The 17,730-nt window shown below is 30.7% G+C and overlaps 2 protein-coding genes across 2 annotated transcripts; one reads left to right on the forward strand and one right to left on the reverse strand.

The window, feature by feature from the left end:
* Positions 1-1,093: 1,093 nt before the first annotated feature.
* Positions 1,094-2,289, forward strand: LOC102600321 (protein SRC2-like). Its single transcript, XM_006363267.2, has one exon. It carries the CDS (start codon positions 1,183-1,185, stop codon positions 1,993-1,995), a length of 813 nt encoding a protein of 270 aa, XP_006363329.1. The 5' UTR covers positions 1,094-1,182; the 3' UTR covers positions 1,996-2,289.
* Positions 2,290-7,764: 5,475 nt separating this feature from the next.
* LOC102600655 (protein DETOXIFICATION 35-like) lies at positions 7,765-11,732 on the reverse strand. Its single transcript, XM_006363268.2, has 7 exons — positions 11,284-11,732; positions 10,041-10,666; positions 9,792-9,848; positions 9,184-9,422; positions 8,984-9,102; positions 8,664-8,750; positions 7,765-8,004 (listed from the first exon to the last, which is right to left on the reverse strand). Exons 1-7 carry the CDS (start codon positions 11,569-11,571, stop codon positions 7,900-7,902), a joined length of 1,521 nt encoding a protein of 506 aa, XP_006363330.1. The 5' UTR covers positions 11,572-11,732; the 3' UTR covers positions 7,765-7,899.
* Between the last annotated feature and the right edge of the window lie 5,998 nt (positions 11,733-17,730).

Raw genomic sequence — 17,730 nt, forward strand, 5'->3', positions numbered from 1 at the left:
CTCTCCCAGATCTCGCTCGCTCACTCGCCTCTCTCACTTTATACAAATGATCTTTTTGTATATGTATACCAAAGCAGATTATACAACTGTTTTCTTTTGTATATGTATAGCGAAATATACATATTTATGTTTGCTGTGGAGCGCAATTATACAAACTTTGCTATAGCATACAAATATGAATTTTGTGTTTGCTATATGTGAAAGTTGCTCTTTTAATTTTGACCTTATTACCTACAATGGAGAGTGGTTACACGTGTCTCTTCCCAATTCGACCACATAGTTGACTCGATTTTTACTCCATAAAGAAAATTAGGAGGTATAATTAAACTCGCAAGTAGTATAATTTTCTAGTCAATTCAGAACAAAAAAAAGATCCATCCGTGTTTATACCGTGTATCTAGAGAATTGCAATTTTTTTGGAATACTCAAATTAACTTTACAATTATTTGACACAAAATTCAGCTAATGTCCCTGTCAAAAAACAACAACCAGTGCTAAGATAAAGCCTGTGCCCAATACACCTCATCTTTATTTGTTTGTTCCATGCCACCACCCAATTTGGCCTAGACTCTTCTTGGTGAAGGTATAAACACTCATTTATATTTCTTGTTTACATTGTTGACTTTTAATAATGTTGAAGAACCAATGTAAAAGATGCGCATAAAATAAAATCATACCATTGGATACATATCTTAATTTCACATATAATATTGTAATTTTTACTAAAATGTAAAACTCCACTATTTCTCAATTACACTTCTATTCTAATTTATGTAGTATCTTTTGCTTGTAAATTCAACTAACTAATAACTTAAAATTTATATTTTTAAAAACTACTACTACTACTTTTTAATACCAATATAATAGAAAAATACATTTTAAATACATATTGCAACGTAAATTGAGAAGTGAAAATACAACTATATTTTGTGAATTTTAACCCAATTACTCCATATCATATTATTACCTCAACATAAAAGCCAGAGGACAGAAATGGAACTTCAGACAAACAACTTTGTCATAAACCATTCAGATTACGTGCTATAAATACTCAACTCCAGAATCATCTTTTACCCACATTGCTAACTAACTATTATTACTATTATTTGCTCTAACAAATATATATATAGTTCCTTCTAGAGTACTCTACACTAATATTCCCTTCAATTTTTATCTGTGAAAATGGGATCACGTTACGAAGTTGAAGTAAAAATAACTTCAGCCAAAGATTTGAAGAACATCAACTGGCGTTACGGTCCTCTGAAACCATACGCAGTTGTCTGGGTTGATCCCAATTCTAAATGCTCCACTAAAGTCGATGAAGATGGTGATACTTCCCCTTATTGGACCGATAAACTCCTTATTCCTTTGAATTCTCCGATTGATGAATCCGTCTTATATATCGATATTGTTCATGCTGTTGGCGCCGAAGAGGACACCAAGCCTCTCATCGGATCCGCTAAGATTTCTCTTAGCGAAGTCGTAGATGAGGCTGGAGTAGGCGGTGAGGTGGAGCGTACGCTCCAGCTCAAACGCCCTTCTGGCCGTCCTCAAGGGAAGGTAGAAGTGCAAGTTACCGTACGCGACCCACGCTATCGTGCACGGGATGCGTATTACGCACCTCCATACGGTGTGCCCCCTCCGGCGCAACCTTATAATTACGGCGGAGCATATGGCGCCCCAATTCCGCCTTACGGGCAGCCGGCCCCAGGGAGTTACGGGCAACCAGCATACGGGATGGGAGGCTACGGGCAGCCGGCTGTGGGTAGTTACGGGCAGCCAGGTGGTGGATATGGTTACGAAGAGGAGAAGAAGAAGAGCAAATTTGGATTGGGTACAGGATTGGCAGTGGGTGCAGTAGCGGGGGTATTGGGTGGAGTGGCGATAGCAGAGGGTATTGATCACTTGGAGGATAGTATCGCCGAAGATGCGGCGGAGAAAGTGGAGGAAGATCTCGCCGACGATGATGGTGATTACGGAGATGATGACTTTTAAGCTACCGTTAAGTTTGTAATAATAATATTCTTAGGGCTAATTTGGTGTGAGCAATAAAAATAAATAATCATGGATAAAAAAAATAACGATGGGATAAATTTTTTGTGTCTTATTTGGTTGCTATGTTTGGGATCATTTATACGACAATGATAGTGATGAGATAAGTTAAATCAGGATAGCTAATTTCAAAATAATTAATTCTGGGACAACTTATTTCCAACCAAATGACTCATTAGAGTATTTGTGACGCCAATAAAGTTAGTAAGTACTCCTCATCATCTTTATTTATTCACTGTACTATTTTGGTATATCCAATAATATTTATTCAATTTATAAAATTACTCCCTCCGTCCACAATTAATTGTCATGGTTTCCTTTTTTAGAGTCAAACAATAAGAACTTTGACTAACATTTTACGATGTATATTTTCATCATAGTGATATGCAAAAAATTGCAACTTATAATACTTTTCGTATAGTTTTTGAATATCTAATTATTATTTTTTAAATATCGAATTAACGTAATCTAATTTAACTTTAAAAATTAGTCAAATTGACTTTCGAAAAGCGCAACATGACAAATAAAAGTGGACAGAGGGAGTAATGAATAATATTTCATGTTATGTCTATTTTATCGATGCTATTAAATATTTTCATTTTTCAATATTCATATGACTTATAATAAGAGTTATTTGATAAAATTATCTTATTATTTACTGTTTCTTAATTCATGTGTTAAGTCGATAGTGAACACGATTATCTGGGAAAAGTAAAAATTATCGTGAAAAGAAAGGGAATAATGAGAACATGGAAGCTTAAGTTTATATTCTAGTAAATCATGAATAGTATTAGGTTCTCACAGGAACCAAAAAATAATAATTGGAAGCTATTATATGCTAAATGTTAACTGGATCGAATATATGCAATGTTACGGAGAAAAGTTGTTCTAGACGTATATTTTTGCGTCTTTTAAGTGTTTAATTAAATTGCTGTAGAGATGTATATCTATTTACGTACTACTAAGAAATTTCAATTATATGTAAAAACCTAACAAATTCAAATTCACTTGTTAATCATATGCGGACATATTCTTTGTACTTATAGAATTATGCTAAATTTCTTGGTAGTTGGAATAGAGGCAATAGAATTAGTTATTAATTATAGAAATATTACGTTTTAGTCAAAGTTGATTTTGAACTAAAAACAATTTTGTATTGGTTAAGAATTTCTTTATTTTTATCGACCAAAATCATTTATTCAAACATTTAGATAAAGAAAAACACTTTTTTTTTTAAAAAAAAAAAAATACATGATGATTTTGAAACCAAAGGCCACCTACCACCTTGGGTTTTAAAAACCAAAACAATTTATTTATGCACATGTTGATTTTTTATTTTTTATTTTAGTTTTTTATTTGGTGTTCGTTATTCGCATTAGAGTCCGATTATTTTGAATTTGTACTATGTAAGGCTCCATTAGGGGTGAAGCGCTCTCTATCAATATTTTTTGGGAAAATACATAAAAAAAAACCCTAAATTTAGCAGGATAACTTACTTTAGTACTTAAACTACACAAGCATTTAAATACCCCCTTAACATCTTTGAAATGAATCTAATCCCACCCAAATAGTATAATACCAGTCTCACACTGGGAAGTGCACTACACACACGTCTCATCAGCGCCACATCAGTGTCACATCAACGCCACAACAGATCCACGTAAGAAATTATATTTTAAAAAAATAAAAAAAGGAAAATAAAAAAAGGCAATAATCTTCTCTCTCCACACTAAATCTGGTGATATTCTTTTCACCACAAATAAAAAAACATAAAAGGAATTAACTTCAATGTTAATTTTGACTTTCATTTTTTTAAAACATAACTTCAATTTGGAGACAATTGTGATAAAGTTCAATGATTTCTAATGTGCCTTCAGCCTATATAAGAAATATTTTTTTGAAAAAAATAAGAATAAAAATGAAGGTAAAAAGAATGGGAGGTGAGATGGTATGAGAAGAAAAAACAACACTGGAGAGAGGGTTTGAAGGAGGACGAAAACCATGTGGGTGTGTTAACGGGGATGGTGGCTTGAAGAAGGAGAGGTGGAGTATTTTGCAGAAGGAAAAAGAGGGCGGGTGACTTCGAAGAAGAAGGGGAAGAGCTGGGTAGGGTGTTTATTTATTTATTTATTATAATATATATATATATCCCCTGTTTTGCCATCTTCTTCCTCTGTTCTTTTATCTTCTCCTAATGGCTTGCTTTGTTGTACTCGCCCAAGTTCTAGTTATTTCATTATAACTAATGTTTTAGCGAGATCAAGGTTGTAAAATACCCAAATTTGCCTTTTACTTTTGAATCAGTTACTTTCATTTCTTCATATAATAATGTGTATCAGCTGTTTGTGATGTCTGCTTTTAGATCTTCAAGTCAAGTTTTTGTTTATGATTCTTTGGTTCATTCTTAGAGTCAATTTGGTGAATTTGATCTGATTAGAGCTGGGTATGGTGTTTTTATTTATTTTTTATTTATTATAATATATATATATATATATATATATATCACTTTTTTTAAGAAAATTTTTTATATACGCGCCTGAATTTATTTTTTTGCCATGTCAGCCTTTTCGAGTGGAATTAAATTCACTTGAAAGATATTAAGGGGGTATTTAAACACCCGAATAGTTAAAGTGCTAAAATAAGTTATGCTGCCAAGTTCAGAGGGATTTTTATGTATTTTTCCATATTTTTTTCATACTCAAAACTCAAACCCAAACCCAAAATATTTGATTAAGAAAAAAACACCTTCATCCACTCACCACATACATATGCACATGTTGATTTGAGTCCTAATATCAGCAAAAAGTTTGGGTCACACAAGTGGACAAATGGTGAACGACCATAACATAGTACTCGCTCCGTCTTACACTAATTATCATGTTTTTTTTTAATCGAAAAGGAAAATTTTATAATCAACCAACTCAGAATATTTACAACCTCTTGTTCATTGGACTTTAGAGACATGAACTCCCAAAAATAAGAGATATTAAGACTTGACCTCAACTAACATAGTAGGTGTGTTGATTAAATTTTTTGTTTTCACTAAGCGCCCGTTTAGCCATGCGATATGAAATCATGATATGATATCATAATATGAAATTATGAGATGAAATTGAAGTTTTATTTGGACATGCGATATGAAATTTTTGTGTTGTATATATTCTCAAAAACATAAGAATCTCATAAATTGTAAAACTATTAAAATAGTTCCAATTGTTTATTTAATCTTACCAAATAAACAAAAAATTATAAAATCGCATAATAAATTACATCTATTTATTCTCCACTTAAGTAACTGTTTCATCTAACTTTAATTCAATCAGAGAAATTGAACATAAATTGTAGTGTACTAGTCTTTAATATAATTCTCCCACATATTACGGACAATCTCTTCACGTTGAACTTGCATTTCTCGATCATATGACTGCGAAGACGAACTAACATTGTTACTTTGAGTCATTTGTTGGTCAATATCATTCACAACTATATTTTCATGCTCATAGACCATAACATCACTCTTGTGGTATTCTCGTAAATAATTATGTAACACTATACAAGCTATGACAATTTTCACTTGTGTGTCAATATCACAATGGTTCATGCCTTGTTTCACTTGTGTGCAATTACACATTTTTTAGTGCATTAATTTCGTGTTAAAATCAAACATATTGGAAGTAGTGATTATCAAACATACATCACCTATTTTGTCATTTTTCATATTAAATTGTTTTAAACATTTTCATATGTAGCCAAAAGAGAAGCTTTTTTTATTATGAAAAACCAAAAAAGTATTACTTCTTCCGTTCTTATTTATATTCACCAAATCAATTTCTACTTTATCATTTATATTCGCCAAATTTAAGGTAATAATAACTTTTATGTTTGTGAGAATAATAAATTTTAAAAAGTAATGATGTGATTTTAAATTTTATTTACATATGAAATAGATGGTTAGTAAATATAAAATGTGGGGTTGTATTAACAAAATATAAACTTGTGGGTCAATTTTTATATTGAAAAAATCTCAGATCATGATATGGAATCCCAAATCCAAATCATGCTTTTTGGAGAAAATATGTAGTGACTTTTTCAAATATTTGTTTAGACCTTATTGAGTATTATATTATAAAGTATCTTGTATATTATTTTCAAAGTTAATTTTGATATTTGGAACCTTAAGTATACAAGTTTAAAATTGGGGATGACCAAACATATAGAAGTGCTATTTTTAAGATCTAACCATAAACCACAAAATATTTAATTAGTAGTAACATGTTTTAGTTGTTGGGCTATGCTTTAAACAGTCGTCCGACCTCGAAGCTGTTATTTGAAATCCACTAAACCCTAAATTATTACAACTACTATAAAATGACAGACCTGAGGATGTTTTCATCTCTAAGGGAAAAGAGAAAGCTCTTTATACAAAGAATCCTATGGTTTGCTGATTAATTTTGACTCAAGTCATGAATTTTGCTGCTACTCATCATTTTACGTAATCCGCAGTGTTTAATATTTATGCATAAAACTTAATCTTTGACCTATATGCATAATTTAATTTTTTTTATATTACTCAATATAATTTTGTACCTTACACACAGTACCCTGTTTAACTGAAGTCCCTTAATGCTTTTGATTTGTCAAGTGAAATAATGAGTAACATCTGCTTACACTCTACCCTCCCTTTTGCGACTACATCGGGTTTCTTGTTGTTTCAGAAGCAAATGATGAGTTACTCGGATTCCCCTTCTAGACATTATGGGTGATGCAAAAACCGAGTTTCTGATGTACTATTTATTTATGTATGGCATGTTTGAAATTTTTAACCTTTGCCTTTGCATTTTCCTTTATTGAGTTCTTGCATTTGTTTCATGTTTCATGTTCAACCTGGTGCTGTATTTCTGAATTTGTGTTTCAGAGTTTTTTTTTTTTTTTTGTTCTTTGACTTTAATTAGAAAGCACATAATGAGTTACTCGGATTCCCCTTCAAGATATCATGGGTGATGCAAAAATCGATGCACTATTGTCTATTTATTGGAACATCATTTGCTATCAAGAGGGGATGGAACAGTCTAATTCTTTTGAAATGCTTAAAGAAGAAAAGAAGTTCATTTATTTTTATTCTTTTTGAGATCTTCGCAACTAAATCTTTCCAGTGGATTTTAGCTCTGAATGCATCACACTGGAGGGCATTTTGTTATGTTTATATATATTATAGTTAGACACTTGATACTACAGTTATTATTTGAATGAAATCAATTCCCTTAGCTTTTGTCTGGGAAAGCCTTGTCGGTATGGTTCTTTCATATGTTATAGGCAAACTGCATAGATTCAGAGAGGAGTGCAATTGGAGTAGTTTAAACCTTATGAAAGATATGTTGTAAGTGCCTATCGGTTGCTGCCTAGTAGCTAGTTTTCTTACTGATGTGGTCAGATTTTTGGTTATTTTTTATTCAAAGTATTACCCTACCTTAGGAGGCTATTATTGCTACATCCTTGACTCTCAAGGACAAGAACATCAAATTCAGGAAAAGAAACAACACAAGTGAAGATGCTATAACAAGTCTACATTGCCTTAATTATAACGTATTGTCTGTCTACGTATTGGTAACGGAAGAGAAAAGGAAAAGGAATATGAAATCTGGTTTCATTATCAAACAAGAGGCAATATACCCAAATACCAATATATGTTTGAGTCTGGAAAGATTTTTGAACTTCACCTCAAAATTGATGTTAGCTGGGACATAGTAATATATTTGGTAGGTGCTGGTAAATTTTCCAAGTTTCAAATTTTGAAATTCAAACAGCAGCAGGCTACTATCATCACCCTCCTCGTAGCATTCTGCAACCTTACGACACACCATTCTCAACAGACATCAGGCGATCAGCCTGGGATTTCTCAATTTCAAAATCTTGACCTCCCCACTTCCGCATACGCTCGTTCGTCTCCTCAACCTGCATGTTTAGCTCCTCTTTTAAGATACTTCAAAGCAAACAATTTCAGGTATGTTTTTCCTTGGTTTATGATCATAACAAGTCATTGTGCTTAATATGATTTATGTCTTAAGTTATTAACTTAGCACAACTTCGATCTGTAACTAAATCAGTATTTGGCTCTAAGACCAATAAACAATAAGTTCCAATTAAAATACTATAGCTCACAACACCAAACATACTAGTTACTATCCTGATAAAACTACAAGGCTGATAGGTTTGTTAAACAACTAAGCAAGTGGCAAACTAGCAAGATGTTTACAATACAGTAAGAGATAAGATTCCAAATATTTGGAAGCTTATTTCAAATAAGTGTTTGTTTATCAAAATTGGCTCATTATTTCAACTTCAATCTTGAAATATAGAATTTGAGGTTTGAAAAAAAAGTATTCAGAGTTTTTTTCAAGTCTAGTCTCACAAAACGTCAACGGTGTTTTCATGTCAAACATAACTTCAACATTCAAATACTACTTTCATTTAGATGCATGTGAATTCCCTACTTTCTATTAGTTAATAACAACTAGAAGCTTGCCCTCTGGTCCTGTTCATTACTTGATCTACACATTAATAGACTACTTCAAAAGTATGAATCAAGAAGCCTATTTGCAGTATTTCCATACCTCCTTGTTCCAATTTGTCTTATATAGTACAATCAATAGTAGCACAGTCTGCAAAGATGTCCCAGCTATCATTCCTAGCCAAAGTCCCTGCAAGTTATTCAATCAGAAGTAATATAAACTCAGTAGAAAGTAGATTTTAGCAACAAATCTGATGAGGTATAATGACAATAAATATGATCCAGCTTGTTTAATCAGTGGTGTTCAATAGTACTTCTCCAAAAAAAGAAAATGCGCGGGGAAGTTAGGAGGGGTAAGGATTGTGTACCTAATATCAACATGTCAAATACTCTTGCTAATGAAACTCAAAGACTTAAGTTTACCTTTGCTCCCAACTTTGCCACATAACCAAGAATAAATCCTAGAGGGAGTCCAAAAATGTAATAACATCCCAGATTAATATAAGCCACTAAAGCTTGCCATCCACCTCCCACAGCAACACCTACAAAAGTACCCCATGACTTAACATGGTAACGAGACAATACAAATCTAAGAAACAGCTAGTGTGAATCGAATGTGATACCTGATATAACAGGCTGAACACTATTAAGAACCATAGTTATTCCGAGAAGGTAAGAAAGATCACCAACAGCTTGTTGCATATCTTTGCTGCTAGTAAAAATAACGGCCAAATGCTCTCTAGCTACCATTACAATAACCATACAGAGTAGCCCAATTAGGAGTGACTGAAACACTGAGATATAGACAGAGTATTTAGTGGCCCTTGGACGTCCTAGGCCAAGCTCATTTGAGACCCGTACACTGGGGGAAATAAACAAGGAAAACAAGAAAGAGAAGTGGATAAGTTGAAAGAAGACTATGAGATTAAACCAAGGCGATAGGATGAAAAAAGCAAACAAAATCAGCCGAACAAGTTAAAATCAAGGAAGCATCCCTCACTTCCTTCTTGTCATATGTAAAGTTTGAGGTAACATAATAAAAGAAAGACAAATCATGACAGGAAGCATATAAAGTTTAGTAATTTTCTCCAGATTCTATGAGCATATAAATGAGCCCCTTCATCCACATATCCACATTTTGACAACTATAGTGTACAGAACACCACCTCAACTGCAACACACAAGCTACAAAAACTATGTGAAGTTGTGAATGCTGATCAAGACTTTTTACCTTATGGCAGCATTAATTCCAATGAACAACATGCCTTCATAGCCATTGACATTCATGCTGTAAAACAAATACAATCAATTAGAATGAGATATGAACATATATTGCTTCATGCCTTCTGTACCATTTGCTACATATATTGTATATAAAACCCCATTCTTGGGCACGACGGATAGACAGGACTTAAATACAAGAGTTCACAGAGAATGAACTGGTGCAACAATAGAAACATAAAGACTACAGTAAACTCACCAAATAGAAATAGATCCAACTGCAATAACTGCATTGTCAAGATGGCCAACAAGGATGATAATACTCATCATATACCAAATTTCAAGACATAGCATAATGGCTGAGGCAATGGAGAGCCTCACAAAGGACCACATTTCGTTAAATGCTGCCCAGGACAATCCCTTCCATCCATCCTTACACCATCCAACAACATAAGCAAACTGAGCTATTGCCAAGACCCAATTTGTTAGGTCAAAGGCTATGGCAGCACCAGTCGTACCCCAGCCGAATGTGTAAATAAAGAGCCAAAGGAGTGTAGCATGCATGAGCAAAGTCACAAATCCAATCCAGGCAATCACATCAACTTTGCTTTGGGCTTGAAGGAATTTGGAGGTCGGAAAATTGATGGAAAGTGAAAACAATTGGGGGATGATTAGTATGGCATATTCCCCCGCAAGCTCAGCAATGTGAGATTCTTGGCCTAGCAGCTTAAGCACTGGGGTTGCAAATAGATATATTGGCAAGAGCAAGATACAAGTTGCAAATAGAATTATGATAGAGCGTTGCATATAAACACCAAGCATGTGAATTTGCCCTGCACCATATGCCTGTCCACACAGCGTCTCCAGTGCACTTCCCATTCCCAACTGACAAAAAGCTTATCAGTAATGTGATATAACTGTGACTCTGCCTATCAGTACGTAAGACACAAATTCAGTCTATCTAAACTGGAAATGCCATGTCAAAATTAGTAGAAACTGATATTATCATATTAGCACCAAAATTTACACATCTACTCTCATGTTAATATGGTTCAAGGTGCGAGAAAGTACTATGCTACTCCTATTGTGTTAATATGATTCAATTTTAAGACATTATTCTTTTCATTTTGTGACATACAACAACAACAACATCCCCACGTAGTGAGATTTCACTAGGTATGTTGTTATTGTTGAACCCATAATTTCAAAAGTACAATGAGTTCACTAAAACCTTTAAAGTTTATATGAATCCTAGATCCGCCTACCATAACAATCAGAGGTGAAACCAGAAATTTCAGTTCAAGAATTAATTTGTTACCTGCTTACTTTGTATTATTTTCAATAAACACTTAATAATTTTTTTATGAAAGATTAGAAGTTTAGAGCTTAGAGCAGTAGACTCAGAGGATATATTGCTTATACAATTATCCTTCACACCAAACGACCCCTCCTAAAGTATCCTCTTAGAAATGCACAATATAGAAAGGAGTAGAGGGCCTAACCAAGAACCCAAATGAGAAGGTTCCGATGACTGATTGAGCAATAGAAATAGCAGAAAGCTCAATATCTCCGAGATGCCCAACGAATATATTAGTAAGTGAATTCACACCATATTGACAGATAATATTAAACGCTATTGGACCTCCAATCCTCCATAGTTTCACACTTTCTATGCAGAAAATAGCCCACCATTCTCTTAAATTTGTAACAGGCCGGTAATCTCCGTCGGCGCCGATGATCTGGTGGTGTTCGTCGTCGGAGAAACCGTTAATCAACGGCGTCTCCTCCATGACTCTACCCTGCCGGAAATTAGTTACGTCTTCCGCTTTAAACTCTGTTTGTTTGTTTCAGTCAGTGGCCGCAACAGAAAATGCGGTGTCGTTAATAGAAGTACTACTCTGCTCATCAACAACGTGAGCTATACATATATAGAGAAAGAGAAAAAAATTGGGATTATTTTATTGGAATATACCGTGGGATTCATGTTTTAATTTATTTATTTTTTAAATCTATTTTGAAACCAATTTAAAAAGTTAGATTAGGCGCTTGCCAAAAATAACACTCTTTGGATAAATTATTTTGTGATTTTATCTTTAATCAATAAACTTATTATAAAATTAATTTCGTATTAATTATTTCTTATCTTTTATATCAAACGAGTCATTATTTGAATAATTGTTATCAGTTGTTTTGTATTATTAGTTTAAATATATTTTTTGTTTTGATTGTTACTTAAATTTGTTCTATAGTATCATTTAAATTCATCGTTAGGTATGGCGAAAAGTCCTATTTTGTGTAACGATCGATTTGGGTGTGATTGCGTCGTTATCTTAATATTTTCTTCTCATTTTGTGTTTACTTATTAATTAATAATCCAATTTTAATCTTATCTTTACATAGTAGCTCTACTCTATACTCTACTTTTTTGTGATTTATCATTTAAATTGTCAATGTATGACATTACATAACGACGAATAATAATACAATCATTCCAAATTGTGTATTCAATAAACAATACATTATGATATAATACAATATTATACATTATGAAATAATACATAACAACCATTCAAACAAAGTGAGTAATATGAGAAACACAATAAATTATTCTTGATTGTTAAAACGAAAAATCTATTTTTAATATAAAGAACGTAACTTAAATTAGAAGTTTCTAAAATTCTTCATGAGTTGCGTGAACGATTGGATTAGGTAAGATTTGGTAGGTATATTCAGTTCGGTATTTAATGGAATTGTACTGTATTTTTTTTAAAATAATAATAAAAAGAACAATATTTTCGTGGTATTCAAACTAATTCGCCGTATTATAATTAATTTCTCATTGATTGATTGATAGATAATTTCTTAAATGCATTTTATTAATCCTTTATTCTCAAATTTGTTTCTAAATACTTCGTATTAGTATTATTTTACATGAAATGAAATATATACATTATTGAATATGAATTATGATTCAGATCAAATTTTACCAAAATGAGATTTCCTTTTCATTTCATATGCACTTTTAGACTTTATTTTTTCTTCTTTTTTTTTAACTTAAAAGTTGAATTTGCGTATGATAGCGTACCGGAAAATGAATGCATGAATTATGTAACGCCTTATTAAAGCAAAAAAAAAATGGAGGAGGAGAAGTGGTAGGTTGAAGCAAAGGACTTAAAACAACCACGTTATAACTTTGCTCATTGAAATTCATTTGTAACCTAACTAAGAGCTAGAGGTACAAAAGAGAAGCTAGGACCACACACAATGCATGATTTACTTGTGATATTTGAACTTGACACGTTCATTGGAAAAAAAAGAAAGAAAGCTAAGTATTGAAAATGCATTCATGAATTTAACGTAAATTGTTAATTTCGTCTTGTCACATGACATAGCAAGTGATCTCAAACTCTCGTGGAAGCATGGAGCTTTTAATAAAAACTCGAGAGAAATGTTGAAAACACACCTAACTTAGCTAGAATTTAGGGGTGTATTTCACCCATGTTGTAAAATTGGTAGTGTATTTAAGTTCAGTTAGGGCCCGTTTGGCCATGCGATATGGTATCATGATATGGAATCATGATATGGTATCATAATATGGAATCATGAGATGAAATTGAAGGTTTGTTTGGACATGCGATATGGAATTTTTGTGTTGTATATTTTCTCATAAACATAAAAATCTCATAAGTTGTAAAACTATTAAAATAGCCCCAATTGTTTATTCAATCTTATCAAATAAACAAAAATTATAAAATCGCATAATAAATTATTACAAAGTTATTTGTTCTTCACTTAAGTAATTGTTTCATCTAACTTTAATTTAATTTAAAAAATTGAACATAAATTGTACTTGATATGCTCATATCTCTCAACTACTCTTACAAATAACCTATAAAGTAGAAAAAAAACATACATTAGTGAGTAAATATTAACTTAGAAGTTAAATACACTAAGATAAAAATTAACAAACATCACTGACTTCTAACTATTTACAAGAAAAATCAATAGTTAAATATTATTGAATAACGAAATTTTAAAAAGTTACCACAAGTTTGAGTCAAAAACACTTCTAATAAAATTTAATCACTTTTTTTTATGAAAAATCAAAAAAGTTTTACTCCCTTCGTTCTTATTTATATTCACCAAATGAATTTCTACTTTATCATTTATATTCACCAAATTTAAAGTAATAATAAATTTTATATTGGTGAGAATAATAAATTTTAAAAAGTAATGATGTGATTATAAATTTTATTTATTATATTGGTGAGAATAATAAATTTTAAAAAGTAATGATGTGATTATAAATTTTATTTACATATGAAACAAATGGTTAGTAGATATAAATGTGGGGTTGTTTTAACAAAATATAAACTCATGGATCAATTATTGTATTAAAATATCTCAAATCATGATATGGAATCACATGGTGATTCCATATCATGGTTTTTGGAGAATATGGTATCACCTCTCATGATATGGAATCATGAGATGGAATCAACGTAAAATCGCATGTCCAAACGCTGATTCCATCTCACGACACCATATCGTGATATGGTATCGCATGGCCAAACGCCTACTTAGTCAAATGAATTGATATTTTTAAGGCTGTTACTAATTTAGGGATGAAATTAATAATTTAAACTGAATTTTTTAAAAGTATTTTCAATACTTCTTTCTTGAAAGGATAATGATTGATACCGTTATATTGTAATTGGTACATCATTTTTCTGTTGCTTCTCACACAACTTTAACAGTGGTTTAAAAATAAAAATAAAATAAGTTCAATTGAAATGACAAGAAAAAATAAAATATGTATTTCAAATTTGTTGTACTTATTGCAAACAAAGTTAGGACGATTATTTTATTTTTTTCCCCACCAGTTTTGGTTTTCTTTTGTGTGTTTAAATTTATGTAGCTGTTGGAAAAAAAATATTCCCTCCATTTTTATTCGTATGCCACCATTTTAGATGTCATATTTCTTAAGAAATTAGTAAAGATTAACATTGTAAGCCTTATTTAGTGATCTCACGAAGTCAAGTTTTCAATAAATAAATATAAATTAATTTATATTGATTAATTAAATTGACATATGAACATGTATTAAATATTTAGCTTCTTGATATTGTTCGAATTCATACTTTCAACATCAAGGCTAATAACTCTCAAGGATTAAAAAAAGAATAGTGTCATTTATTCATTGATTTTGTGAAATGACAAACATGAAAAATCATCTATTTTTTGCAAGGACGACACATAAATAAAAATAGAAGTACTCCCTCTGTTCACTTTTACTTGTCACTTTTTCCTAAAATAGATTTTCATTTTTACTTGTCACTTTTGACAGAGATGGACCCACATGTAAAGATGGGGAGTGCACGTGCACCCGTTAACTTCGAAAAAAATCATGTATATATATATATATATATATATATATATATATATATATATATATATATATATATATATATATATATATATATATATATATATATATATATATATATATATATATATATATATATATATATATATATATATATATATATATATATATATATATATATATATATATATATATATATATATATATATATATATATATATATATATATATATATATATATATATATATATATATATATATATATATATATATATATATATATATATATATATATATATATATATATATATATATATATATATATATATATATATATATATATATATATATATATATATATATATATATATATATATATATATATATATATATATATATATATATATATATATATATATATATATATATATATATATATATATATATATATATATATATATATATATATATATATATATATATATATATATATATATATATATATATATATATATATATATATATATATATATATATATATATATATATATATATATATATATATATATATATATATATATATATATATATATATATATATATATATATATATATATATATATATATATTTTCTTTTTTGAAAAACTGGAAGAAACTAAAATATAAATAAAAGTGCCCTCATGGAAAACATAAAAGACAGTTAGTACTACTGGTACAAAGCGTGTGTGACCACCCATACGACTATGGTTTGATTCTAGCTAACACTACATTTTATTATTTTTATCAACTCATAATATTAGTGCACCCGTAGTATTCAAATCTTGGATTTCCTTTGACTTTTGACATATCAAGAAAAGACAATTATATTTTTTCATATTTACCATTAGCATTAAATATTCATTCTTTAATTCATTTTTCAAAACTTAATATATCATTTAATAAGATAGTTTAGTAAAATACTTATATCAATAATTATTTCTTTAAAAAATATATCAAGTTAAAATGTGACAAGTAAAAGTGAAACCATGTATAAGATGCAACTACCATTTATAGTGCATTTAATTTATGTCACAACTTTCATGGTTGCCTGTCACTTTGCCATCCCCAAACTTACCCCTGTAGTCTTTTGGTGAATTAATTCAATTGGAGGTCCTCGAAGCGAATAATTCCGATAAAATGTGAGTATATATTTGTGATCATGATATACGAATGGAAGAAATTAAATTTTGATCACAAATATAGGTCAATTTGGATTTATATAAATAATAATAAAATAAATATATTAATTATTGACACTTACTCCTTCTGTTTATATTTTACTTGTTCAATTTTAACTTGACACGCTTATTAAGAAAATAATAATTGATATATTAAGTTTTACCATTTTGCTTCTATTGATTGATAGAATTTCAAAATTAACTCACTCATTAAAGAGGTTCTACCTTTTTCAAAAATATTATCTCTCTCAATAAATTGAGGGGTATAATAGGTAAAAAATATATATATTGCTTTTTCTTGATTTGTCAAAAATAAGAAGTAAAAAGGGACAAATAAAAAATTAAAATTGGACAAGTAAAAAGGGACAGAGGAGTACTACTTAGAGTCTGTTTGACATTGCTGCTAAAAATTGTTTATTTTTAGAAACTAAAACTGTTTATTTTTAGAAGCGCTTTTTTAAAATACCTTTTCAGAAAAATGTTTTAAAAAAACAATTTGTGTTTGGTAAATTCATTTGAAAAGTGATTTTGATAAGTAATTTGTGTCTGACTAATATTCTTTAAAAAGTGTTTCTGAGTGTCTAATTACAAATAAATGGGAAAGTATCAATGTGCTTTTAATATTAAGATTAGAAACTATTTTAAACATCTATGTCACACCCCAACCCTAGGTAAGGCGGACAAGTACCATATGAACACATGATTTACAAGTGACCTATGATTAGAAAGTAAACTACTGTGCAGATAGATTTACTGATGAGAAGCTTCATATACAACACATATTGACTAGCTGAATCAATACATGTGACAAGTGAAACTATGAATACATATGATAGCTTTACAATGTCTACAAAGCCTCTACTGGAATCCTTGACTGTACCACTATGAAATGCCCATAGTAAAGACTCGGCAAAGCCCCGAATCAACCTGGAGCTCACCAACAACCGTTGAGTATCATGTGCTTCTATTGGGGAGATCTACTAGTTGAGTACATGTACCTGCAGCATGAAATGCAGCATCCCCAATAAGGGACGTCAGCACGAAAGAATGTACTGATTATGTAAGGCATAATACAACTATATGTAAAATGAGAGCTCAAGTGAAACCAAATAGCAATAAATAAGGATTAGAGACCACCTTTGCTTATACTTGTGGAATCGTGTATGTTACATTCTTTTCTTTACTTTTCTTTGCATTATAATATTTATAAGACATATGATACAAATGACCAGCTGATCAGCGGTAGAAGAGGATGACCCATGTTAGGCATTTTAACCCTTGAGATGATGTCCTCATAATTCCACAAATTGGGATCGGCCCATGCCAGGCTTTCGCCCCTGAGCTGC

The sequence above is a fragment of the Solanum tuberosum genome, unplaced genomic scaffold (genome assembly GCF_000226075.1).
Source record: "Solanum tuberosum cultivar DM 1-3 516 R44 unplaced genomic scaffold, SolTub_3.0 scf00432, whole genome shotgun sequence".
NCBI lineage: Eukaryota > Viridiplantae > Streptophyta > Magnoliopsida > Solanales > Solanaceae > Solanum > Solanum tuberosum.

Excerpts from the sequence above, each read along its gene's own strand:
- LOC102600321 (XM_006363267.2), top strand. The coding sequence starts at position 1,183 with ATGGGATCACGTTACGAAGTTGAAGTAAAAATAACTTCAGCCAAAGAT.
- LOC102600655 (XM_006363268.2), bottom strand. The coding sequence starts at position 11,571 with ATGGAGGAGACGCCGTTGATTAACGGTTTCTCCGACGACGAACACCAC. Across the intron at positions 9,423-9,791 it reads GGAATTAATGCTGCCATAAG|TGTACGGGTCTCAAATGAGC; the intron begins GTAAAAAGTCTT and ends TATTTCCCCCAG. Across the intron at positions 8,751-8,983 it reads TGGCAAAGTTGGGAGCAAAG|GGACTTTGGCTAGGAATGAT; the intron begins GTAAACTTAAGT and ends AATAACTTGCAG.